This window comes from Pyrus communis, chromosome 3 (assembly GCF_041283825.1).
Source record: "Pyrus communis isolate YQ-2024b chromosome 3, ASM4128382v1, whole genome shotgun sequence".
Classification (NCBI taxonomy): Eukaryota; Viridiplantae; Streptophyta; class Magnoliopsida; order Rosales; family Rosaceae; genus Pyrus; species Pyrus communis.
This window is the reverse complement of record NC_142567.1, coordinates 7291318-7316351: the sequence shown is the minus strand read 5'-3', so window position 1 is coordinate 7316351 and position 25034 is coordinate 7291318. Positions and strand designations below refer to the sequence as shown.

The following is a 25034-nucleotide window of genomic DNA, read 5'->3' as shown; positions in this document are numbered from 1 at the left end:
TCCAACATGCACACTTTGAAGATCGCCCGTTTGTGAAAATCATCTTCGGCCCTTTCTGATTTTACTTCATCCACCTTTCTCTTTTAACCTTTTGACAATGGCTAACCCGTCTAACATTTGCTTAGATTTGAGTCTCAGCAGTGATCCGAGTGCGCCGCGTCAGGTAAATGTATGGTGCCCTTCTTTCTTATCTTCTAATGGCCCTTTGACAGGTGAAGATTCTGTGATGAAGGACGCAACAACAGCTACGATAGTAGCTAGGAACTTCCTCACTCCAAAAGATAGTAGGCTGCTTTCAGAATGGTCCGATGAGTTGGCCGTTCAAAAGTCCCTAACTCTCAGTGTTCAGTGCGCATGCTCTGTGTCCAACATGGGCCAACGCCTACTTGCTCGATCCCGCCAAGTGGAATTATTGATGGCGGAGGTGGAAACTCTTAAGCAAGAGATCAAACAGCTTAAGCACGAGAATAGAAGTTTGCATGTGCTTGCAAATAACTATTCGACGGACATGAAGAGGAAGCTTGATGAGCTGCAAGAATCCAGTGGTCGAATTCAAGGTGACCGTCAAAGGCTTGCTGCTTTCTTCCAGAGGCACCTTTTTCCTGGCTCATCTAGCGTTCCACCAAGTATTGAGGCCTCTTCTTTGATGTCTCCCGCTTTTGTAGTTTTCCCAAGTAGTGGGGCTTCACGTGAACAACCTTTATGAAAGCTCCATTTTTTTTTTTTTTTTTTTTTTTTTTGTACGCACTTGTAATTTCTCGGAGATCAATGAACATGCTTTACTTTATTTAGTGTATTGTGCTAAATACAGATAAAACATATACATCACCAAGATGTGTTATTTCCTTTTTTTTTTTTTTTTTTTTTGATGATGTGACTGTACTTGAAGTTTTGAAGTTTCAAGTTGCCTACGTACCCTTGGTTGAGGAGGGATCAAGTCATGACGTAGTTCAAATGAGTGATGGTTTTTTTTTTTTTTTTTTTTTTTTTTTTTTTTTTGATGATTTTGCCGTACACAGTTTATGTTCTTGCGGGCCAGGAGCGTGGTGCGTTTGCTTTAGGGGTAGTAGCGCTTCAAAAATCTGCCGTTGATGGGGCCGATCTTCAACCCGTCTTCTGCCATGATTAAGTAGGCGCCATTGGTGTAGATCTCTTGTATTACGTAGGGTCCATCCCACTTTGATGTGAACTTGCTTTTTGTCTTATGAGTTGTAATGATAGGCCTACGCAATGCCAGCACGAGATCTCCGGCTTGGAATGACCTTGGGCGGACTTTCTTGTTGAATGCCTTGGATAACCGTGCTTGGTAGCATTCCAAGTGTTGTTGAGCTTCGAGCCTTCTCTCATCCAGCGCTTCCAACTCCTGAAGGCGCAACTTTGCATTTTCTTCATCAGTCAAGCCTTCTTGTATAGCCATCCTTAGTGAGGGAATTTGACTTTCGAGCGGTAGAACATCTTCTACGCCATATACGAGAGAATAAGGTGTAGCTTGGGTAGGAGTCCTATGTGTAGTCCTATATGCCCAAAGTGCTTCACTTATTCTTTCATGCCAATCTCTCTTTGTTCGGCCGATTACCTTTTTCAGGAGGTTGCACAGCGTCTTGTTGAATGCTTCCGCGAGGCCGTTGGCCGGAGCATGATACATGGAAGACTTGTGCTGCTTGAACTTGTATTTGTCGCAAAGCTCGTCCACGAGTCGGTTGGAGAACTGCTTTCCGTTGTCAGTGATAATGTAGCGAGGCACCCCATATCGATGGATGATATGCTCCTTGATGAAACGAACAACAGTTTCCTTTTTTACTTCCCTTAAAGGGATGGCTTCAGCCCACTTGGAGAAGTAATCTGTTGCAGCTAGGATGTAAGCTTCCCCTGCAGATGACTTTGGCGTAATTGGTCCTACAACGTCCAATCCCCATGCGTCGAACGGCCATGAAGCAACTGTATGGTGTAATGGTTCAGGCGGTTGATGTATGAAGTTGGCGTGGAATTGGCAGGCTTGGCACCTTTTGGCGTGTTCCAGGCAGTCCTTCACCATGCTCGGCCAGTAGTAACCCATTCTTTTAAGCCGGAAATGTAGCTTTGGTCCAGACTGATGTGCCCCACACACACCTGAATGTGCTTCTTCCATGGCTTGATTAACTTCTTCCTCACCTAGGCATCTCAGGAGCACTCCTTCAAAAGAGCGTCGATAGAGTGTTCCTTTGTAGTAAAGGAAGCGAGGTGCTCGTCAACGTATTTCGGAACGGTGTCTGAGATCATCTGGAAGCTTTCCGTGCTCTAAGTAGTCGATCAGCGGCTGTCTCCACTCTTCAGCATCGACTAGAAGTACTGAGATGACATTTGTATCATCTAGTGACATTTCATTAACGAGCAGAATCACCCATCTTTGGCAAACTGGCACGTCTGCAACTTCATCTTTTCCTAGTGTCATACTCGAGGCTAGATTGGCGAGAGCGTCTGCCATTTGATTTTCCTTTCTTGGCACATGTTCTAGTGTCACAGCTTCGAACTTTTGTAGCAGTTGGGTCGCTAGCCGGAAGCATGGGACGAGATCATCTTTCCTCACCTCATATTCAGTTAAGAGTTGATTGATTATAAGCTTGGAATCGCCATATACCTCAAGAGCTGTGATTTCCATGTTGATCGCCATTTGGAGCCCGATGATCAATGCTTGGTACTCAGCAACATTGTTGGAGCATAGCTCATTCAGTTGGAAGGAGTAAGGTAGTATTTGCCTTTGTGGCGACATGAATACTACTCCTGCCCCCGCTCCGTCTGCTCGTGCGGATTCGTCGAAGAACATCGTCCATGTTGGGAAGATGTCGATGTAGAACACCTCCTCGTCAGGCAAGTCGTCTGAGATTTTCCAATCAGCCGGGATTGGATGATCGGTAAGGAAGTCTGCTAGCGCTTGTCCCTTGACGGCTTTAGCTGGGACGTAGATGATCTCATATTGATTAAGAAGCAAAGCCCATTTAGCGAGTCGCCCTGTCAAGACTGGCTTAGTCATAACGTATTTGACAGGGTCGGCTTTAGCAACCAAGTGGATGGTGTAAGCATGCATGTAATGTCTGAGTTTCTGAATGGCAAACACCAAAGCGAGGCACATCTTTTCTATTGGGGAATAGTTCAACTCATCGCCGGTGAGAGTTCGACTGAGGTAGTAAAGTGCTCCTTCTTTTTGGGATTCATTCTCTTGCACCAAGAGTGCTCCGATTGAACTTTCCTGAGCAGCAATATACAATATGAGTGGTTTCCCGGGCACAGGTGCCCCCATGATAGGTGGACTTGACAAATATTTCTTTATGCTTTCAAAAGCATTATGGCATGCTTTGTCCCATACGAATGAAACATCTTTCTTCATAAGGCGACTAAACGGTTGACAACGCCCTGCGAGGTTGGAGATGAAGCGTCTGATGAAGGGTAGCCGTCCTTGTAGACTTTTCAGCTCGCGCAGGTTTCTTGGGTCGGGCAGACAAGGTGCGTTTGGTGCCGTTTGCAGTTTCAGCTCGTGCAGGCAAGGAGCGTTTTGGTGCCTTCTGCAATTTCAGCTCGTGCAGGCAATGAGCGTTTGGTGCCATTTGCAGTTTCAACTCGTGCAGGTAAGGAGCGTTTGGTGCCGCTTGCAGTTTCAACTCGTGCAGGCAAGGAGCAATTGATGTCGCCTTTTATGCTCGTGCAAACCAGGAGCGTTGGTTGTCGCCTTTTATGCTCATGCGGACCAGGAGCGTTGGTTGTCGCCTTTTAGGCTCGTGCGAACGAGGAGCTTTTGGTTGTCGCCTTTTATGCTCATGCGGACCAGGAGCTTTTGGTTGTTGTTGTGGATTTGTCAAGCGATCTGGGAGAGGCGTTCCTCACAATCTTCATAGGAATGAGCCTTGACCGAGTAATTGAATAAGTCTTCGATGAAGAAGAGATCGCGCATGAACGATCTTTGTGTTGAAATTTTCTTATCTTCAACATTTTCACATTGCTTTGGAGGTTGGTGAAAGCTGCTTTCCCTCATTTCTGATTGGTGCACTTGTGGAGAAGACATATGTTTCTCGTGCAGTTTCTTCGGAGTGACATGAGTCCATCCTTCAATTTCACTTGACTTGAAGCATGCCCCCAACAGTCGAGGTGAAGACTTTGAGTCGAAAGAGCCAGAAGTGACATCTTTCTTAGGGATTTCATCTTCAGTGCCGTCCTCTTGGGTTTGTTGGCATGAAGATTTGCCAGTGTGGACGATGATGCGCCTCCTTACTTTCAGTGGTCCTTTTGTGTCGACCTCTAGGATTGCTTGGCGCTTCATCCTTGAAGGAATCAAGCTTCGAACGTCGCCTTTTTCTGCTAACCCATCGAACTTTTCTTCCTTTAGTGTTGTCTTCCTCTTTCCAAAAGGCTTCTCATTATCTTCAAATTTTTCCGAAGCTGATCGTCGCAGAGGAGAGATAGCTGTGTTTCTTTGTTTCTTAGGCTTTAACAACCTTTCAAAAACAGAGCTTTGGGATGTTGGCGCGTTAAGCCTCTTGAAGACAGAGGTTCGGTCTTGACTACCAATGTGATTAAGCACTGAAATTCTGGAGCTTGAATGGCTCATCCTATCGAAGACCGACGTCCGAAGGGCGGGTTTAGGCTCTTTTTGGTCTTGTTCAATGCTCACGCTGATGTGTTGAGCGCTAGCTTTCTTCACTTTGCTTGAAATCTTCACGGGTGTATTTGGTGTGAAGCCAAGTCCAGCTTTGTTGTTGTCAACTCCGTAATCATGCTCCTTCAACTTCTTTTGAGTCTTGGTGAGGTCACGATCTTTGTCATTGACGGTGTTTGAAACCTTCTTTCCAAGATTTGAAGAGGAAGCAAAGTCATGCTTAGCCTTTGACATGAGTTCGTAGGCATTTGGGTTAAAGCCTTCTTCGGTCTTCTTAGTTGGAAGAGAGCTTGGTTTCATTTTGACGCCATGCTGTGCCTCCAGACGGTTGATGAGTCTGGCGGTTTGCAAGTTTTTCTCCTCTGCAGTCCGTGTGAGCTTTGCGATTGCTTCATTCATCTGAGCTAGCTGCTCCTCGATTGAAGTTACTCCAGTGGTCATGACTTGCATGGTTGTACTGCCGCTCGAATCAGCGTCGGAGAGTAGGGACTCTGAGTATTTCCTCGGGTTTTCCCCTCTTGATGCCCTTAGCGAGGCTAAGGTGATCACAGGCTCGTGCCTCAGGTGCTCTTGTTCCTTTGACAGAGTTAATGCAGGGGCGGAAGCCGCGGCAAAAAGAGCTCTTGCCTTACTACGGGTTATGGTGCCCGAAATATCACCACTTGCGGCGATGATGTTCTTGTTCTTTGCTTTGATTGCAGGAACAACTTGATCCTTTCTTGATGCCATTTGCGTTTTTCGATGATTTGAGGATAGAGATGAGAGGTAGAGATGTCCCATCGGGCATGCCAAATTTGTGAACACGAAAGATTCCTTGAAACAAGAAACAAGAATAACGTGTACAAAATAATATTTTTGTGTTTATGATTTTGGGGTTACGATCTCTCTCAAATTTGGTCATCTGATTCTATCTTCGTAGGGTGTAGGTTTGTGGATGAGTTGTTGATCCAAAGGGTCGTCGGGGCTTGATCTAAGGATGAACAGTTGATGAACGGATCTTCAAGGGACGTTGGGCTTAATCTTGAAGAATGGGTGTATGGATTTCTTCAAGGGCTTTTGGGCTTGATCTTGAAGGTTGATGGATGAGCAGATCTTCAAGGGCTTTTGGGCTTAATCTTGAAGAATGGGTGTATGGATTTCTTCAAAGGCTTTTGGGCTTGATCTTGAAGGTTGATGGATGAGCAGATCTTCAAGGGCTTTTGGGCTTAGTCTTGAAGAACGATTGGATGTGTGGATTTGTTTGTGCTGTTGATCCAAGGGGCCGTTGGGGCTTGATCTTAGGATGAACGATGAACACTTTGTTCAAGGGCCGTCGGGGCTTGATCTTGAAAGAGGATTTAACGAAGAACGAAGAGAGCTTTCTTGATTCTTCGGAATTCTTGGGAATTTGGATGGTTGGAAGCTTTGGAGTTTCAAAGCTTCAAGGATTTGGGGAATTCTCTTCTAATTTTGGAGTAGAGAAATGTATTTGTGAATTCCTTGATGCTTGATACCTTGATGGAGAAGCCTATTTATAGGCTTTGAGAATGAATCACCACCACAAAATATTTTTTTCCTTTCCAAGCACCATTGCCTAATTTTCCCACTTAATGCAATATTGAAATTGAAGTGGTGTAACTTATGGTCTAATTTCCCACTTAATACCATTTTAAACTTGAAGTGGTGTAACTTATGGCCTAATTTCCCACTTAACACCATTTTAAACTTGAAATGTGTATGTTTTGTCATTGCCCAAATGAGAAAAACTTGATTTGATCCGTAATGGATTGAAGTGTGCTTGCCTTGTCATTGCCCAACATGAGAAGAAAAACTTGTTTTGTCCTTCAAGGGTATTTCTTCCTATTTTGTTGAGTCACACGCCATGTGTACAATTTGTACAACACGTGGCGTATGCCATGTATGCCTTGACACGTCAAAACTTTAATGCATTGGTGAACATTTGTTTTACTGAAATTTCGATGTCTACAGAAGCATGTGGAGTTCCGGACAAGATCCTTTAGTCAACCCCAACGACCTCCGAAAAAAAAAAGAGGCAAATCATGTAAATAGGTGAATCCATTCTTTTTCTCTAGATGTTCATAATCCAAAGCTTGGCTTGTTGGTTGGGCCTCTTGGTGTTAATATATCTAGATTCTAGTGTTGTGTATGAAACCCACACTTGTTATTCTAGTTGTGGTTTTTTATTTTGGGCTAGAAAATGGCCTTTTAATTGTATTTAGGTTTATTTACACCGTCGTCTTCTGATACTCAATTTAATCTTATTTTGTTCTCTGAAACTTAAAATGTCTCATTTAACCTCTTGAGTGTCAAGTTGAATTAACATTGTACATGTGGCAATGACACGGCTACAACTCTACGAATTACTGGTCCCCACCTTTGCCATGTCAAAAGATTTTAACATATTTTTTTACTGAGTCAATAGAATGGGATAATCAAGTGAGACAGAAAGTTAACATTCAAGGGATTGAGTGTGACTTTTTGAGTTTCAGGGGAGTGGATCATGTAAGCCTTATATGTATATTCTCATCTCTACTTAGCACAAAGCCTTTTGGGAGCTCACTGGCTTTGGTTTCCATCGGAACTCCGAAGTTAAGCGAGTGCGCAAGAGAGCAATCCCATGATGGGTGACTTACTGGGAAATTCTCATGTGAGTTCCCATAAACAAAACCGTGATGGTGTGGTAGGGGCCCAAAGCGGACAATATCGTTCTACGATGGAGTCGAGTTCGAGATGTGGTGAGGGCCCGAGCCAAGATGTGTCAATTTGGTATCAGAGTCAATCTTTGGCTGGAAGTGTGCCGACGAAGACGTCGGGCCCCTAAGGGGGGTGGATTGTAACATCCCACATAGCCAAGGGAATGGATCTTGTAAGCCTTATATGTATATTCTCATCTCTACCTAGCACGAGGCCTTTTGGGAGCTCACTGGCTTCAGGTTCCGTAGGAACTCCGAAGTTAAGCGAGTTCGTGCGAGAGTAATCCCAAGATGGGTGACCCACTGGGAAGTTCTCGTGTGAGTTCCCAGAAACAAAACCATGAGGGTGTGGTAGGGCCCAAAGCGGACAATATTATGCTATGTTAGAGTCGAGCGCGGGATATGGTGGGGGCCTGGGCCGGGATGTGACACAGTGTAAATAAGCCTTGTATTTACAACATAATCTTCATAATTCCTTTATGTGATAAAAACACCCCTATTACTATACAAAGTTGAGGTTGCAACTAGTCGGCAATATAAAGAGTAGCCCAATTACTTATAAGCTCTTGCAAAATTTGGTCAACCACCGATTCAGAATTGTGTCCTTCATATTCTCACAAATACAATCAAGAGATTTAAACTTGATATTTTATTTGAAAAAAGAAAATCAGTGACACAATAAAGACTATTTTCATTCATTATGTGGTACTTCAACTTGATTACTCAATTTCTTTCGTTTATTTTCATATATTCATTTAACTCTTTAATCTACAAGTCATTTTATATAGTTTCATATTAAAATACATTATTTACTGAGCAAAAAACAACAAAATCCAAAAATCCAATCCAATGGTCTCCTTTTTATTGTTTATCTAAGCCACATTAATCATGGGACATGCCTTGATAATGAATTTTGGGTAAATTATATTTTCATACATCAAGTTTGGGGTCTATTTCAATTCCTTACAACATTTTTAAAACATTTCACTTTCATACCTTAAGTACTATTTTATTTCAAAATAATACTTCCGTTACATTTTTCATCCATTGATCTGTTAAGTGCTGACTTGGCTGCCACATATATGCCACGTGGCTACCAAATGTCTGCCATGTGGCAAAAGAAATATTTTTGTTTTTTTTTAAACCTGAATTTTCTCAACACAAAAAATAAAAATATTAAAACCATCCCATCTCCCCGCAACCACCCCCCACATCCCTAAACCTACAACAACAACAACAAGAAGTAGGAGGAGGAAAAGGGAAAAAAAAAAATATGGCCAAACCGAGTTCGTCCCTCCACACCCAAAAACCCGCAACCTAGAAGAAGAAGAAGAGTTGAACTGCAGCTCCCATTCTCCCACCCCAACCATCAACCAGTCCCTGTCATTTGAGTCAAAATCCAGGTCTTCTTTCGTCCACCCAAGAAACCCCCACCCTTTATCTTTGTCTGAACGCCACCCAAAACCACCAAAGACAAAGAAGGGGGAGTGAGACAGAGAGAGGAAAGTGAGAAATGGATTTCAATTTCAACTCCAACAGAGCGGAGGCGGCTGGTTCACGGTCGTGCCAGAGGGGGGTGGGGAAGGCAGCTGGGTCACCGCGGAGGGAGGGGGAAAGGCAAGTGGGTCGCCCACCGGCGGCTTCTTCTTCTTCTTCTTCGACTGGGTTTGGGCTGCTTTTTTTTTTTTTTTTTTCCTTCCTTCTTCTGCTTCTTCTTCTTGTTGTTGCAGGTTTAGGGATGTGGGCGGTGGTTGCACAAAGATGGGATGGCTTTCTTTTTTTTTGTTTTTTTTTTTTTTTTTTGTGTTGAGAAAATTCAGGTTTAAAAAAAAAAAAAAAATTGATTCGTGGCTGACATTTGGCAGCCATGTCAGCACTTAACGGATCAATGGATGGAAAAATGTAACGGAGGTATTATTTTGAAATAAAATAGTACTTAAGGTATGAAAGTGAAATGTTTTGAAGATGTTGTAAGGAATTGAAATAGACCCCAAACCTGATATATGAAAATGTAATTTACCCATGAATTTTCCTATAAAATTTGCACGAGTATTTGTGGTAAATAAACACAAGCACCAACCATTATGGTAGGTTAATATTTTTCTAGCTATGCTTAGTAGGATATTTTGCAAATAGACCTTGTCACACGATATATATGGGAGGTGAGTTGAGTTACTCAGAAGCAACATAAACTCTTACTACAGAACTTCAAGTCTGCAATCAGAAAACAAAGTGAAAAGGAAAAAGAACTTGGTCATAAAATGGCTAATAATGTTGCTCATCATGAAGTTAATTTTCAATTTGAAAATCATTGTTTGTAAAATATGAGTTTTTAAAGATTTTAACTCAATCAAAGCTCTCCTTTCTCCATATTATCATCTCTCATTGTCTTTTATCTTTCTCTCCTCGCCATCTTTTTCTTTTCTTTGCTCTCTCTCTCTCTCTCTCTCTCTCTCTCTCTCTCGTCCAATTTCTGCCTCTCTTCTCATTATTATCAGGTTCAGACTCCACAACACTGTTCCTCCGAACAATCCCATCAACCCATCGGTGGACATCGCCTCGATTTTGACACAATGTTGAAGGAGAAGCTCCACTGACACGCTATTGCATAGAAGAATGGGTCTAAGTCGGTTTCATCTCCGATGCCAAGGAGTTCGTGCCCACGCTAGTTTGAATTCAACCAAAGAAATATTATTTTCACAAATTTAACCAAACAAGTTTTCAAAATTTTGAGATTTAAAACCAAAATTATTCTTAAGAGATGTACTTGAAAAATGATTTTAGGGACAATCAAAGTTTTTTAATAGAATATCAAACACACCTTAAACTTGCTACCAATAACATAATTGAAAGATAAAACTATTCTTCCAAGTCATCGGTAGTGTACTTGTACGTGTGCATGCATCTTAGTACCCTAGGGAGATAATCACATACTTGTATTAGAAGTTACGACTGGTGATAAGGTATTACTTAAGTGCGATGCATACATGTCAACCAGATTAATAAATTAAAGGGAAACTAGCTTTTTCACGTTGATTGGGAAGGTGTATTGTAAAGGACCAGAAAGAATATAATCCACAAAGATGCGATGTGCTGCCTCTGTTGGATGAGTTCTGTCCCAGAAGAGATGGTTGCTTCTGTTGCTGCAGTACGTTGCGAATGGTAGGCATGGAGCATCCGCATTAAGCTTCCCAAGACCACAGCAAGCAGCTTTAACCTCAGCAAATCCTGAATAAATTAATGTAATTACTGATTAAGACAGTAAGATATTTTTCTTTTCGAACTGTTAATTTTCATGCGGATTCTTATTTGACAATACATCATCTGGTCTGGCAAGAAAACTTTATCCAATCGATTGAATTTGATATAACGTGCACAAGAAGGAAAATATTTTATGGAATTTCAATTACCGTAAGCTGTTGGATTCTGAATGAAGTTGTGCATGACGCTGTAACCATCAAAGTAGGAGTAGTTTATGCCCTTGAGCTCCGATTTCAAGTTCTTCAACATTGATATAAGAACTTTATTGTACTTAGCTGACAACTGATTAACGTCAGCCTTGCATTCTTGATCGGATCGCTCATTTCTTTCTGACGGGGTGCACCCGATAAGCGCAATTCCAACGATGACAAATTTACGAGCGCCATAATCGTATAAACGCTGCAAAAAGACAATTAAATTAAGATAAATGTGATAATATTAGGCGTTGATATTGAAGGAATTATTGTGTTAATTACCTTCACTTGTTGTTTAAGTGTGAGAACCATGGAGTTAACATACTGCTGAGGTGTGCTCCTATTACTGGTGGAGGAGTCAAAGTAGGTATAGATGTCATTGCTTCCAATGATAATGGTGAAGAGAGATTTTGATAGATGTTTTTGTGCTTTGAAGGTTCCTATCTGTTGCCCAAGGCCTTCCTTCACTGACAAATAATAATCTACTTGTTCTCCCAAAGATATTGACTGGGGCTGATCAGATAAAGAAAAATAATTAAACTGATTTAATATTATCAACAATTTAGTGTGTGTGTGTCTGTGTCTGTGTCTGTGTGTCTATACATATAAAGCTGTGTTTTGACTTACATATTGTTGATCCTCTTTGAAGATTTTAGCAGCTCCAGAAGCAAAGTTCACACCATTTAGGAAGAGGTTATAGCTCTTGTTCAATTTAGATGCCATAGAAAGATATGGTGGTATGGTAGGTAAGCCCATTTTCTCAGCTGCCAACATTTTAAAATTAAATAATATTATCATAATAATGTATTGTTAATACACATAATACAAAAATAATGCATTAGAAACAAAAAGAAAACTAGACATGTTTCAAACTGCGATTGTGCTAGGTTGAAAATTCTTGAGTGCTAGGCTGAAAATAGACACGTTTCAAAATAATTAATGCATTAGAAACAAAAAGAAAACTAGACGTGTTTTATTTATCAATACAATACCCTATCTACAACCAATGTCATCAACCAAATTATAAAACATAGGCTAATAACACTATGCAACTATATTACATTAGAAAGAGATGACTTGTTCCTGGTAAGAAACCAACTACTATGTTAAAAGTGAAGGTGTGGCAAAAATATACATGCACTCTCAAATTTAGTTTGAACTAACTTCTGCACCTTATCAACCAACTACTAATAGCTTCTACGGCTAATAATGTGAGGAGCATTTATTATCTAACTGCTATTTTGAAGGGCCTTTTGAGCTTTCGGATGCCGTTTCATTGGTCAGTAACCAGCTCGAGAGTCTGCTCAACCAGGAAACCCAGAAACTGTCACATAAAACATATATGATCTAACGATTAAAACATTCAGAATATAGGATACTCCGAGTATACTAGATATCCTGTGATTTTTATGGCACTGGAAAGACTGGACTAGGAAGTCTCAAATTCAAATACTTTCTACGATTTCTTTCCTTGAAAAAGTAGCAGCATTGCCTACACACGAAGAAATCCCGGACACACATAACAACAAGGTACATCACTACATATAAATTCTGTTGTGAAGCAATTTAGAATACTATGTCGTTAGACTGTGAATCTGAACCGTTAATCCAAATGGTGAGATATAAATTGACAGTCTGATGAAGTTGCATGCTAAATGTTTAACAACTATAACCAAAAACTTGCAATTTAGCAAGGAAATGAAAGCTGATATTTTCCTAGTAACAAGCCGTAACAAATTAAGATTACAACTTACCGAGAAGATCTGCAGCATTCTTGCCGTTACAAAATCTGCCGGTTGGCTGTTTGGTCGGAAAGTCGAGGCCATTGTGAGGAAAGTTTGCTTTGGCAAGAGAAAACTGGAGGTAATTGTTGTTGCCCACATCTACCAACGAGTCCCCGAAAACATACATGGCCGGAACTACACGCGCCTCCGTGACAGTGAATCCCAGAAGGTTGGAGGGAGAGAAGAGAGAGGAGATGATCAGACTCATGAGAAGGAAAAGTCTGGAAGCCATGGTTGTAACTGCTGCTTTCACATTCACACTGCCCTCCCCCATTACATTACACTAGTAAATATATCAAGTGTAAGGAGGTGAGGAGTTTGGTTTATACATAAAGAGCATCAGTAAATGAGGTGTACATGTCCGTTTATGAAATTAAAGTCTATACATATGGATGAGAATTCCCGTGAAGATTCCGAATATCACTTTATTCTGTCTATTTATTGTACATTATATGATTAGTTTTTGCCAGATATTTTTTTGATTCAATTTTAAGTAAAATATTTAAAATAATTTATAACAGCAGGATAACAGATGAACAAGATGAAGTGATTCTCAAGATCTTCACAAAGAAGATCTGGATAGGATCCTATTTCTATATATATAACTGAAATATGAATTTACTTTTGTAATTTAATTTTCTTTATTTAAAAACTCTCTTAGTCAACCAAAAGATGATGAAAATATTATTTAGTCTTCTTTCACAGCAAAAAAATGATAGGCAACAAAACCAGATTTTGTTTTTTTTTTATTAAAACCTCACCTACATGTGATTTTAACATATCTAAACTACAAATTAATAAAATCATTTTTGTCAACCAAGAAAGAGTAAAAAAATTATTTAGTCTTTTATCACAACAAAAAAAAATTAATGGGTAATAATATAATTTTACAAAACCAAATTTTGTTATTTTTATTGAAATCTTACCTATAGGTGATTTTAAAATAAATCTAATATTAAAAAAATATAAAATAAAAAGCAAAAACCTCTCTTCCCAGTCCTCAACCCCCCCCCTCTCCCCACGTTGAATCTGAATTTTCACCGAATCCTTTTTGTGATGATCCCGATGATCCGTAAATCATATCCGTTCATTGTCCATCGTGTAGTTAGAAATTATTTTAAATAATTTTATTTAAAATTAAATAAAAATAGTACCTGACAAAAACTAACCGCATAATGTATGATGAACGAATACGATTTTCGAATCCTCAACATCCTCATCTAAAGTATCATGAGAGGATCCTATTGGCCCCACGTTCTCTTTCTCTCCTTCCTATTTTAAAAACAAAAATAAAATGTTCACACACACTGGGCATATGCTAATTTTTCTCTAAAAAAAAAAAAACCAATAACTACCTCCAATTAAGCAAATTCATTAATTAAGTTCCCACTCCTCAACCACTAACTCGTTTGTTCAACAAATTCATTAATTAAGTTTAACATCTAATTTGTCTTTTTAGATGTCTAAAATGCTTCTAATCACATTTTGACTTTGGATTTATAAGATATTTTAGTCAAAAATTAATTTACCCATTCGCATATCTTTGGCTTCACTAAGATGTAGATAAAATAGAACCCCATATCTAATCGGTTTTCATTGACTGGTTATCTTGGCTCCACTAAGATACAAAATTTTCATTATAGTATAACAATTAGGAATTGTTATTGACAATCCTAAAATCTTATTTTGCACTCCAAATTTCTATAATTAAAAAGAAAAATAGACTTATAAGAATTGTAAAATAAGATTATTAGAGTGCTAATAACAGTTTCCTAACAATTTACATATAACAGATTCAACGTTAATATAACGTCCTGGTATAGAGTAATACATCTCCATTATAAGTTGCGTTTGCCAATGAAGTTTGGGGATTTGGATCCTCTCCTGAGCTTAGGAGGACCTCCTAAGCAAATCACACGGGCTGTTAGATTTTGATCCAACGACTACAAATAGGAGGTCCTTTTAAAAATTATAATAATTGTAATCATTGAATCAAAATATAACAACCCATATGATTTGCTCAGGAAGCTCAGCCTCCTAAGCTCAGGAAAGGATCCAAATCCGAAGTTTGGTGGGATTTTAAAGTCTCATTGAAGCAACCTCTAACTACTCGTCAAATGAAATGGCATCCCATATTCCCTATTCGGGATGAAAGCTATAAATGTAGTTTGCTTTTATAATTGGTTGAGACGAACCTGCAAAAACATATATCTTATCGACCCTTTTTTTTCTTCTTCTCTTTTTCCCTTTTAAATTTGTATATTCTTAATTACCCAAAATCAGTCACTTAGTACTACAGTTTAGTAATATTCTTTCACTTGTAAGTGAGAGGTATTAGGTTTGATTTTCGCCAAAGACGAATTTAAACCACATTATTGGTGCCTATTTGTAAGGGTTAGTCCACCTCCTTCCTCTTAATATAGATAATATCGTTCATTAAAAAAAAAATTACACAAAATCATTTTCCAAATATTTTCATAGCACGTATCATGTATCCTCTATTACATTATTGCCCTAGCAAAGGGCATTTAACATAAAGAAAACTAATAAAAAGGGATTGAAAACTTTGAGTTTTAACGATAAAGACAAAATAAATGGTAAATTTAGTGAATAGTATCAAGATTGACTTTTTAGTGTAAAAATGTAATTTTTCGTTAAAATGAACAGTACCGAAAGCTTTTCGTTAAAGTTATCTTTAACATATGCTTGATATGCATGTTTTTCTGAACCGTCTAAAGGGAGATGCATCTTTAAAAAAAAAAAAGGTGTGCTACATTGTCGAAGCCATCCTAGGCGTTTGGTATTGATAAAGCAAGAACATTGTTAAATTTCATAGGGTGCCAACCTATATTTATCCGAGATATATATAGGGTTTAGGGCCAACAATATAGAACAATTATCATTCAATAGTCCAAATTATTTAGTAGTACGAGAAATGAACGGACAAAATTGAATTGAGGAAATATTATTTTTGCTTACTTCCTAATCTAATGGATATAAAGTCGGACTATCTAATAGTTCGAACTATTGAAGAGTTAACCCTATATAGAATAAGAATTGTCCATGTTGAGTAGTTTTCAGCAGTGCGACATTTGTATGTTTGGAAGTTCTTTTAAAAGTCTTTTAGATGTTCAAAAGTACTTCTCACAACGTTTAAAAGAAAAAGTTACAAGTGTTTATATGTTACAAAGTAGTTAGGTTATGTTGCTTTTTCAAAGAAACACCACTTCAAAAAGTATTTTCAAGTGCTTTTCTTCTATTTTTAATAAAAGTTTCAACACTCTTCTAACAAAAGTGCTTCCATTGAAAGCACTATAATTAAAATCCCTTGTGATTTTATAAAAGAGAGAAATCACTCAAATAAATTAAGCACAACAGCAACAAGCCCCCTCATTAAAGAGAATTAACTAGCGGAAAACATCGTTTCATGTAAGTCTATGTCTTATAATAAAAGGGAATTGTTAGTACTTCAAAAATTTCATTTGGCACTCCAAGCATTTTATAATTAGAAAGAAAAATACACTTGTGAGGAGTGTAGAATGAGATTTTTGAAGTGCTAATAATAATTCTCTAATTAAAAATGTATATTGTTATTTGTATGAGTCACGTAACAAGTGGGACCATAATTCATGCGTCCTCTTCAATGTCCATTCTATATGTAAATGACGATGGAACTGTTTTGTGACACTTGGTCTTCTAATCTACCTACATTGCGCTTCGATAAGGCTTATACGTGGTTCGATCTCATTTAACGATTGATATATTATTAATTAGCAATGCACTGCCATCTGGATGCTTAACAAAACGGAGTAGGATTCTCTTCCTTTTTATTACCATCCATTTCCATTTCCTCTTCTAATACTCTTCTTTTTGTCTTATTCTTTATATTAAAAAAAATTCAAAACAAGATATAGACGCGGCATAATCGCAACCGTTTAAATAAAAGGAGATGAAAGGGAAGAGAGATTAAGAAGGGTGAGAATCTTATTCCTTACAAAACAAGATTTTGGGTGATTATACTCTTTGTTGTCGCTCGTGAGTCCTCGTTTTATACATACATGTGTGTATGCGCGCTCGCGCACGTATTGGTGCATGCTAACTCGGAGTTTGCTGCTATTTTATATTTAATTTGTCTCTGTCGACCAATCTTTGAGAAAATTCAACGGCACGCCACATCAAGAAAAAAAAATTCAAAGTTTATCAACTTTGGGATGGCTACCCAAAAATTTGGAATAAATAAGAAGAGGATTTCATCTTCATACGCATTGCAAGCATCCAGACCCACACTAGTTCTTGTGTGATTCTTTAGTTTTCTGAAATTTAGAATTTTCGAAATCTCTATGTGTTTTAATTTTCACTTAATCTTTTAGAAAAGAGAAGTAATTTCACACATTCATTTTAGCTTGTTACACACTTCTATTAAATCTTGATCATTGATTTCGCTTGATTTGTTTAATCTAATGACCATAAATAAAGAAAAGTGTGTGAGAAGCTAAAAAGGTATGTGAAAACAACCTTCATTCAAAAATTCTCAAACAAAAACTTTAATGGGAAAATCGAAAATTCCAATCCAGCTTGCATTCTAATACAGTGTGCTCCTTCGTTTGTTTGAGTGCTCCTTTGTTTGCATTGACCAGACTACCGGTTATCTATATATATACAAAAGGAAAAGATATAAAAAGGTGAAGCTTTCATGATACTCAATTGTCCTTCTTCCTCTAAGATTTCAAAAAATAAATTTACAGAAAAAACCATGTAGGGTGGTTAGTAAATTTATTATTTTTTGAAATATTAATACAAAATAATAATATCTAAAATAAGTAAAATTAAGACAAAAACAGTAATAAAGAGCTAATTACCACACGTGTGAGCATGTGGCAAGAGACTAGGTAGTGTCTATATGTTAGGCATTCAAATAGAAAGTGAGCTAAGTACCATACGCATAGGCGTGTGACAAGAGGTTAATGTCTATATGTTAGGCTTTTAGATAGAAAATGCGAACAATCGGATATACTGTTTCTCATGAATCACCACTAGTGGTTTCTTTATGACTTGGATCAATAAAAATAATTTGTAGTACAAACAAAAAAAAAACACTCAATTAACTCAACAACGATTGGAATTTCCTCATTAAGAGAAGAGTAGAATGAATCGTCATTACAAAAAGAATGAAGTGGATCCATATTGATTGGTGCTTCCTCTCCCCCCCAACGCCCGAATTTGCAAGAATGGCTATGTAGGTAAGGGGATCATCACTAAAAACAATTTGAGTTTAGCTTGAAATGTGTATGTTTGTATCACTTGCTATTTGACCGTAGTTATTTAGATATTCCGAGTTATTCCTTGCCGGAACACACAAAACAATTATTTAGATATCCCGAGTTATTCCTTGCCGGAACACAGAAAACAAACATATGAACTAGGTAAAGAGAAATGAAAAAGAGATGTTTCCATTTCATCAAAATCATAAACTTTTTCTACTTTCGTCTGATCTACTTCACAGACCTCCCACTTAAAAATATAAAACAAATAAAAAATAAATAGTCAGAATCCAATATAGTGGATGCTTTCAATTGTGATTTCATTTGAAACGCTCACTCTTGATCTGCCAAGACCCAAGAGGCTTTCACATATTGAAAAGTAATGTGTCGGTTTCGTCCTGAAATATTATTCGACCAAAAATTAAGTTCCTAATTTCCCCACTTTAATTGTCAACTTCACTTCTACCATAAGTAACTGACTTGTATGTGATACACTTTGGAGAATAGTTCGGTAGTTTTTAATGAGTTTACTAACTAATTTTTTTCTTCAATAAATAGTGTATAGAGTCAACTTTAAAGAATAAATTGTCAAATAGATTCGCTAACCTATATACAACGATAAGAGCTTATGACCAAGAAAATAATTGTAGTATCCTTTAAAACATGTCACGTGCAATTCATGCGACTTAAATAAACAAAATAGAATAGCTTCTAATATTATAGCAATGATGAAATAAGCAGTTTTTAATACATTTTAAGGACTTAATTTTCTAAAAAATATAGTTTAAGAACTTAATTTCACTAGGCGTAATAATTTAGCAACTAAATCGGCGGACTACAGCTTATTAAATTTACTTCTTTCCTTAGGTTTATACTGTTAAGGCTTTAAGTTCATCGACTGCAACTTTGGGGGAATAGGTAGAAGATGGAATCCACTGGTCAGCTCCAAAAGGATGGTTTTACAAAAGATGAAGGCCCTTTTTTATTCAGCAAAACATGCAGCTGAGATCTTACCACCATATTTACACTACATGCCTACTCTGCCTAAGTACACCACAAACACTTCCATTGATATTCAGATAAGTACTGCCTGAATTTGTCTAAGACTAACAAGAACAGTTTCTTGTGCCGGTGCTTTCCCCTAACAGTTATCAGGTGCATCGAGTTCTCACCGGAGAGCATTCACAAAGGCCAACAACGACGCTGCATCCCTATTCTCTGATGGATACTTGACGGGCTTTGACGAGTGCTTGGGGAAGAAGAGTATTGTTGGAAAGCTCCCCAGCTTCAGTTCTTGCTGTGCATATTTCTTCTGTTCCCCATCAGCTCTGAACTTACCCACCTTCACCCCAGTTCCTGCCAGAATCTCTGCTAATTCAACATATGATCCTTCCATTGCCTGCAAACAATTGAGAAACGAAGCAAGTTAGATCAATCAAACTCAACACATTTTCGGCTTTACAAGGCAACCATGTTAATAAAATGTGAATAGTATCCACCTGGCAGAAACGGCACCATGGTGCATAAAGCACAACAAGCCAAGGTTCACTTCGGTTTTCCAGTTTAGCCAAGTTCTCTATCCCAGTCCTGCTCAAGGAAACCAAGTTCTTGCTGTTAAAGATGTCTGGGACATTGGCACTCCCATTTGTTGTTGAGATCCCATTCCCATTGCCATTGAGGTGCAGCGCCTCTTTTTCTTTGATATTTCCGTTATGGAGGCCACATTCCTTTGCCTTAGCATCCTCCCACCACCATCTTCCCTCCCTTTCATGCTGCCCTGGCAGCACCGGCCTTGTGCATGGCTCGCACCCGATTGAAATGTATCCTTGCGAGTGCAAAGGATTGACAGGTACATTCATGACTTGGAGGAAGTTCCATATGTCATGGCCTTCCACATTGGCAACAGGATTCCATTTCACCAAGCTGCCAATTCCACCATCAATTCCTTCAAACGATGGGTCCACCTGGACAACCGGAATTTCAGCTCTTGTGCCAGGAGACTGGTCTTTTCTCTGCCCAGTGATCCAGGCACGAAGACCCTTAAGGGCTCGCCTTAAAGGCCTAACCTTCCTTACCCTGCAGCACTCCTGGTGGCCGTCTTCATAGAATGAGAACAGTCCTTTGCCTCGCACCAGTGCTTGAACTTCAACAGCATCAGGAAACATGTATTCAATGTGAATGCCATAGTGCTTCTCAACAGTGTCAAAAAACTGGTATGTCTCTGGGTTAAGCCTCCCAGTATCCAGGCTGAATACCCTGAAGGGCCGACCTGTTAGTTTGGCATACTCGATCAAGGCGACGTCCTCAGCTCCGCTGCACAAATGAACATTAACTAAACTTAATTTCTGTCATCCTAAATGAAATAAACTCAGGTAAACCTCTAGAAATTGTTACCGCTAATTGTTACGTATGCATTGAAATATTTTCTTAGCCGCTTGTCCTGATTTACTTACGAAAAAGTTTAATTCCCTTTCGTTTTGAAAACCTCGAAAGTAAGATGGAAAAGATTCCATAAAACACTCTGTAAAATAGTATTACAGATAACAAGCCCGTCTAGTTTAGTTGGTGGGTTCGAGCCCCACACTGAGCGCGCTTCAGTTTTTAGTAATTTAATTCATTTACCAGAAACAAGAAATTAGTACTAAAGTGGATTTACCTGAAAGCAATGGCAATGTCATTCCCAAATTTGTCAAGAGCCTTCTTCATGAGTTGAAGTGGGGAAGCGTTTTCCAACTCTTTTGCCAGTTTTTCGTAATCTTCTCCTACCACATTGTTGTCAACATCTACAATAATTCCGACAATCAATTTACACAGCAATTCCTTCACGTCCTCGCTCGAGGAGAAAACGAAAAGATTAATTTCAAGCTTCTCACAATGATACAACAGTTACAAGTTCACACATGTATACCTGGAGATGCCATTTTTGCAGCAAGCGGAACAACTGATTTGCTCCTTTTCGATTCTGCGGAAAGGGGTTTTGCCAATGATGGTCTCTGGAAAGAGGCCACAGCCGTCGATGCAAACGAAAATTGATCCGACGGATTCACAGAAGATGTCCATTGAGCTAATGGGTTTGAAATAACAAATTAAAAAATGCATTAAATCCCATTCAAATTCAAGTAAACAAATTGCAGAGCAGAGAAGAAAATTACACAAAACCCAGAAAAATTAACCTTAATTTCCAAGAATTCAATCCCAAAGAATCAAAATTTAAATAAATAATTAAACAAATTTATCATTTGGGTATTCACATTTCTCATTGCATGATCATGAGCACCAATTCAACTCAAATTTCATAACCAACAAGTAAAGTCGATGAGATCAGAGTTAGCTCAGACAGCCCATTATCAAGAACCGCATACATTGCAAACAATAATAAATATAAATAAATAATCAACAAAAAAAGGGAAAAAAATAAATTAAAGGAGGGAGAGAGAATTACCTTTGGGCTCGTGGAAAGATAGCGAAGCGTGAAGCAATGATTGGGTGGAAGGAGACGTAGCTACGAAAGCCATGAGAGAAATTTGAATGCTTAGAAAGAGAGAGAGAGAGAGGGTCTGTAATGTGTTGGCGTGGAGGGCACAGGAAAAGCATTAAGATGGGGTACGGGAAACAGTTGACGAGTGTCACGGTTCATTGAACCTGGACGCGAGTTCGTTCATGAAGTTTCTACATTTTTATTTAAAGAATAATGCTAAAAATAAAACAAAATAAAACCAGGTTGCGGTGCTAAGCCCAGACCCAACAAAGGTTATTACGTCAACGTCCATGGGCCTAGGATTAGCAACACCCAAAATCATAACTTTACAAAATATTTTGTAGACAAATTTTCAGTTATGATTTTGCTACAAATACGATATTCTTCTTCGTTTATAAATAGGAAATTGTACTTTCATTTTTTATATACAATTTAGCAAATCATAAAATGTATATGAAAAAATAGAAGTACAATTTTTAGTTATGAAAACACCCATATGAAAACATCCCTAACTGAAAATATGAGTACACTTTTTGGAATTCAATTTTCTTTCACTAAAACTCATCATGGTAAATTTTCCTAACAAAAACCCTAGTGACTAGGCTTCAACAAAACAATATCCATAATTAAGTTTGACTTGGCAAAATTTGTATCTTTAGATGTCCAAATTACGCCTTTGTTACTTATTATCTATATTTAGTCTACATTATTTAATTAATTACCTATATGAAAACACCCCTATGCTATTTGAAAAAATTTAATTGAATGAAATAATGTAGAATAAATATAGATAATAAGTAAAGGATATAAAGTCAATGTTATTAGGCGTAATTGGGAAATCCAAAGATGCAAATTTTGCCAAGTCAAACTTAATCATATATATGCTATATGAAATTTTCCTTTCTCTCCAAGGTGAGAGATTTTCTCTCAGAAACTGAAAGTCTTTCTCACTGTTTGTATGAGATTTTTACACCTAAGATTTTTCGGTGGCGCTGACCCCAGCTTCGACCGAAGTCAGCTATCGTGTCCTCTTCTCTCCTTTTTCCTTCTTTTTCCTTGCCTCTACTGTTGTTTCTCCCAAATTTTAACTTTGGTATGTCCAATTCCTTTACCCCCAAGGTTATTCCTCTTCCTGACTCTTTCTTGGTTCGATATGCAACCATGTTTCCTGTTAAGATTGTGTGTAGAGTTTTGGTGTTTACACTCGGGTGTTTCCAACACCATCACTTTCTCTTTGTTGTCTACCGGTTCCAGCAGCGTCGCTCATGGGTTTCCATAAAGTTTCATATTGGTAGTTAGCTTATCTCGCTTTGTTGCCGACTATCCCTTGTTTATGGTTGTGCTCAGGTAGCATATCAGGGTTGGAGGTGGCGTATGGTGAGGCAATACTCGGCGGTGGACAGGGAATCGTTTGGATTGACTGGAAATCTAATGGTGGAGATGACAGTGGAAGCTTCTCAACTACTGTGTACTTTTTTGGGTCATATTGTTTGTTGGGCTCTCTTTATGTTTGTCTTTAGTCTTAGGCCCTTTTTTTGTAAGTGTACTTGGGCCTTTGTGTGTTGGTTGTTTAATAAAATCTCCCTTTCAACAAAAAAAAAAAAAAAAAAAAAAAAACTAATTATAGATATTGCTTAGTTGGAGGGTTAGTCATTGAGTTTTTGTCAATAAAATTTACCATGATGGGTTTTAGTCAAGGAATTCCAAGGGGTGTACTTATATGCCTCGTTTAGTACGCCATATTAGACCTCGGATAGGAATAATAGTGCGGGAGACTTGTTTGGTGCAGTTTTGGATTAAATAGCCGAATCCTCTTTGTGAGGATCCCGGGGATCCGTGAATCATATTCGTTCATCATTTATCATGTGGTTAGAAATCATTTTAAATATTTTTATTTAAAATTAAATACAACAATATCTGACAAAAACAAACAGCTTGATGTACAATGAACAAACACGATTTACGAATTCCCAGAATCCTCCCCAAAAAATCCATAAAGGATCATATTGGTAAATAGCCAGCCGATTAAATATCTCGGGCCCACTCATTTAGTCCGGCTCACACCTGCTAAATATTTAATACTCACCAAAAGCTAAGGATATTTAAGCAGGTTCAAAAGCTAAAGCTAATTTGCGTTCTCTCTCCGGGAATCGGATCCTTTCCTAAGCAGGAGATCAGGATCCTTCTGACCCAACAACAAAGACCGTTGGATTTTGATCAAACAGTTACAAATATGCGCCTTTTCCTTTCACTTTTCCTATTCATTGCAAACTCCATTTGATGTGCTTTGTTCTTCTTCCTTCTCACGAATTTCATCTGCTATACTTGGTTTGTCTTCCTCCTATTTCTCCGCTCTCTTTCTGATCTCTATGTTGAAATTAGTTGATCTGTCTTTTTCCTTGCAAATTGATGTCTTTTCTTCATCAATTTATATCTTCAATTTATTTAGTAGTATTGTTTTGGTTGGTGAATCGAGGTGGGTTTTGGGAGATTGAAGAAATGAGGAAGTGGGTTCGCATGGGAGGGTGAGATTTGATGCGGGAGAAAGATGATGAAGAAAGGATGACTTTGAGAGTAGAAATTTTTCATTGTGACAAGAACATGGTGGTACATCACATGTTTTTATATAAGTGGTGAGAAATTTTATTTTTTAAGTTATTAACTTTTTAACACACAAATCCTACCATTTATATAATGATACGTGGTGTAACACCTCGTGTGCTAGTCACACTGAAAAGTCTCTCCTTTGAGAGAACCTGGGTTTCTTTCCTTCTTTTTTTAATGTTTATTTTTTCAATTTTGTTGGTGTAATGATGATCAATTTTTGTTTCTCTTCTGTTTCTTTGATTTTCTTCTTTTTTCCATTTTAACAGGAATAATTTTTTAATTTTCTAGAAATTATTGTTGTTTGACCTATTATTCGATGTACAAATAATTTGATATAGAATTAAATGCCCGACTAATTTAATGAGTATTATTCAATGATTATTTATCATATCCGACTAAAATAGTCAATATAATCTGAGCTAACAAACGGAACCATATTAGACCATATTTTCAGTTATTCTATTAGAGGGCTAAGAAAAAAGAAATTTGACAGACCATAGTTTCAGTTATTCTATTAGAGTGCTTAGAAAAAAGACATTTGGCAGAGAATTCATTGTATGTTGAATTTTTTATTCTCTTTTGATGACGGTACTGAATACTTCATAGTCGAGAAAATTCAAACAGAGAATTAATTAGGTAAAAAGTATACGTAATCTAGGGACAAATCTATGCCATCCTTTTCACTTTATGTAAAATCAATAGTTCTAAATTAAGTGCATCAACCTCAAAATCTCATATATATACATATATATATATATACATATATATATATATATATATATATATATATATAAAAGAGGCCTTTAAAGGAGGATATTTCAATTTTTATATAAAAACGATTAATTGTTGGACGCACATCACATCAAACTTCAACGATTTAAATCGTTTATTTTTTAAGTTACACCTCTAAGATCATCCTTGTAAAATATCAATTAATTCGGAAATATTTGAAACATCTAATTAAGATCAAAAAAATTAAGGAATACTTTGTTTTATAAGAAGCAATGAATTTTATTGTGATAATTAAATAGGCAAATAGTTTCGGATTGAATTGATTTTTTGTAACGATGATTTATGAATCAAGACTTACAAAATGTACGGTTCGAGTCATTGAAATTCGATATAGAGT

At 37.8% G+C, this 25034-nt stretch overlaps 2 protein-coding genes across 2 annotated transcripts; both read right to left on the bottom strand.

The window, feature by feature from the left end:
• Nucleotides 1-10098: 10098 nt before the first annotated feature.
• Nucleotides 10099-12905, bottom strand: LOC137714092 (GDSL esterase/lipase At5g55050). The gene is made up of 5 exons (XM_068453381.2): nucleotides 12530-12905; nucleotides 11403-11539; nucleotides 11058-11288; nucleotides 10731-10980; nucleotides 10099-10548 (listed from the first exon to the last, which is right to left on the bottom strand). The coding sequence occupies exons 1-5, from the start codon at nucleotides 12831-12833 to the stop codon at nucleotides 10328-10330; spliced, it is 1143 nt and encodes a 380-aa protein (XP_068309482.2). The 5' UTR covers nucleotides 12834-12905; the 3' UTR covers nucleotides 10099-10327.
• Nucleotides 12906-18777: 5872 nt separating this feature from the next.
• Nucleotides 18778-21826, bottom strand: LOC137716447 (5'-adenylylsulfate reductase 3, chloroplastic). The gene is made up of 5 exons (XM_068455908.2): nucleotides 21263-21826; nucleotides 20729-20884; nucleotides 20477-20603; nucleotides 19320-20133; nucleotides 18778-19219 (listed from the first exon to the last, which is right to left on the bottom strand). Exons 1-5 carry the CDS (start codon nucleotides 21333-21335, stop codon nucleotides 18989-18991), a joined length of 1401 nt encoding a protein of 466 aa, XP_068312009.2. The 5' UTR covers nucleotides 21336-21826; the 3' UTR covers nucleotides 18778-18988.
• Between the last annotated feature and the right edge of the window lie 3208 nt (nucleotides 21827-25034).

Excerpts from the sequence above, each read along its gene's own strand:
- LOC137714092 (XM_068453381.2), bottom strand. The coding sequence starts at position 12,833 with ATGGGGGAGGGCAGTGTGAATGTGAAAGCAGCAGTTACAACCATGGCT. Across the intron at positions 10,981-11,057 it reads CACTTAAACAACAAGTGAAG|CGTTTATACGATTATGGCGC; the intron begins GTAATTAACACA and ends GTCTTTTTGCAG. Across the intron at positions 10,549-10,730 it reads TCAGAATCCAACAGCTTACG|GATTTGCTGAGGTTAAAGCT; the intron begins GTAATTGAAATT and ends TAATTTATTCAG.
- LOC137716447 (XM_068455908.2), bottom strand. The coding sequence starts at position 21,335 with ATGGCTTTCGTAGCTACGTCTCCTTCCACCCAATCATTGCTTCACGCT. Across the intron at positions 20,134-20,476 it reads GACATTGCCATTGCTTTCAG|CGGAGCTGAGGACGTCGCCT; the intron begins GTAAATCCACTT and ends TCATTTGTGCAG. Across the intron at positions 19,220-19,319 it reads CATGGTGCCGTTTCTGCCAG|GCAATGGAAGGATCATATGT; the intron begins GTGGATACTATT and ends AATTGTTTGCAG.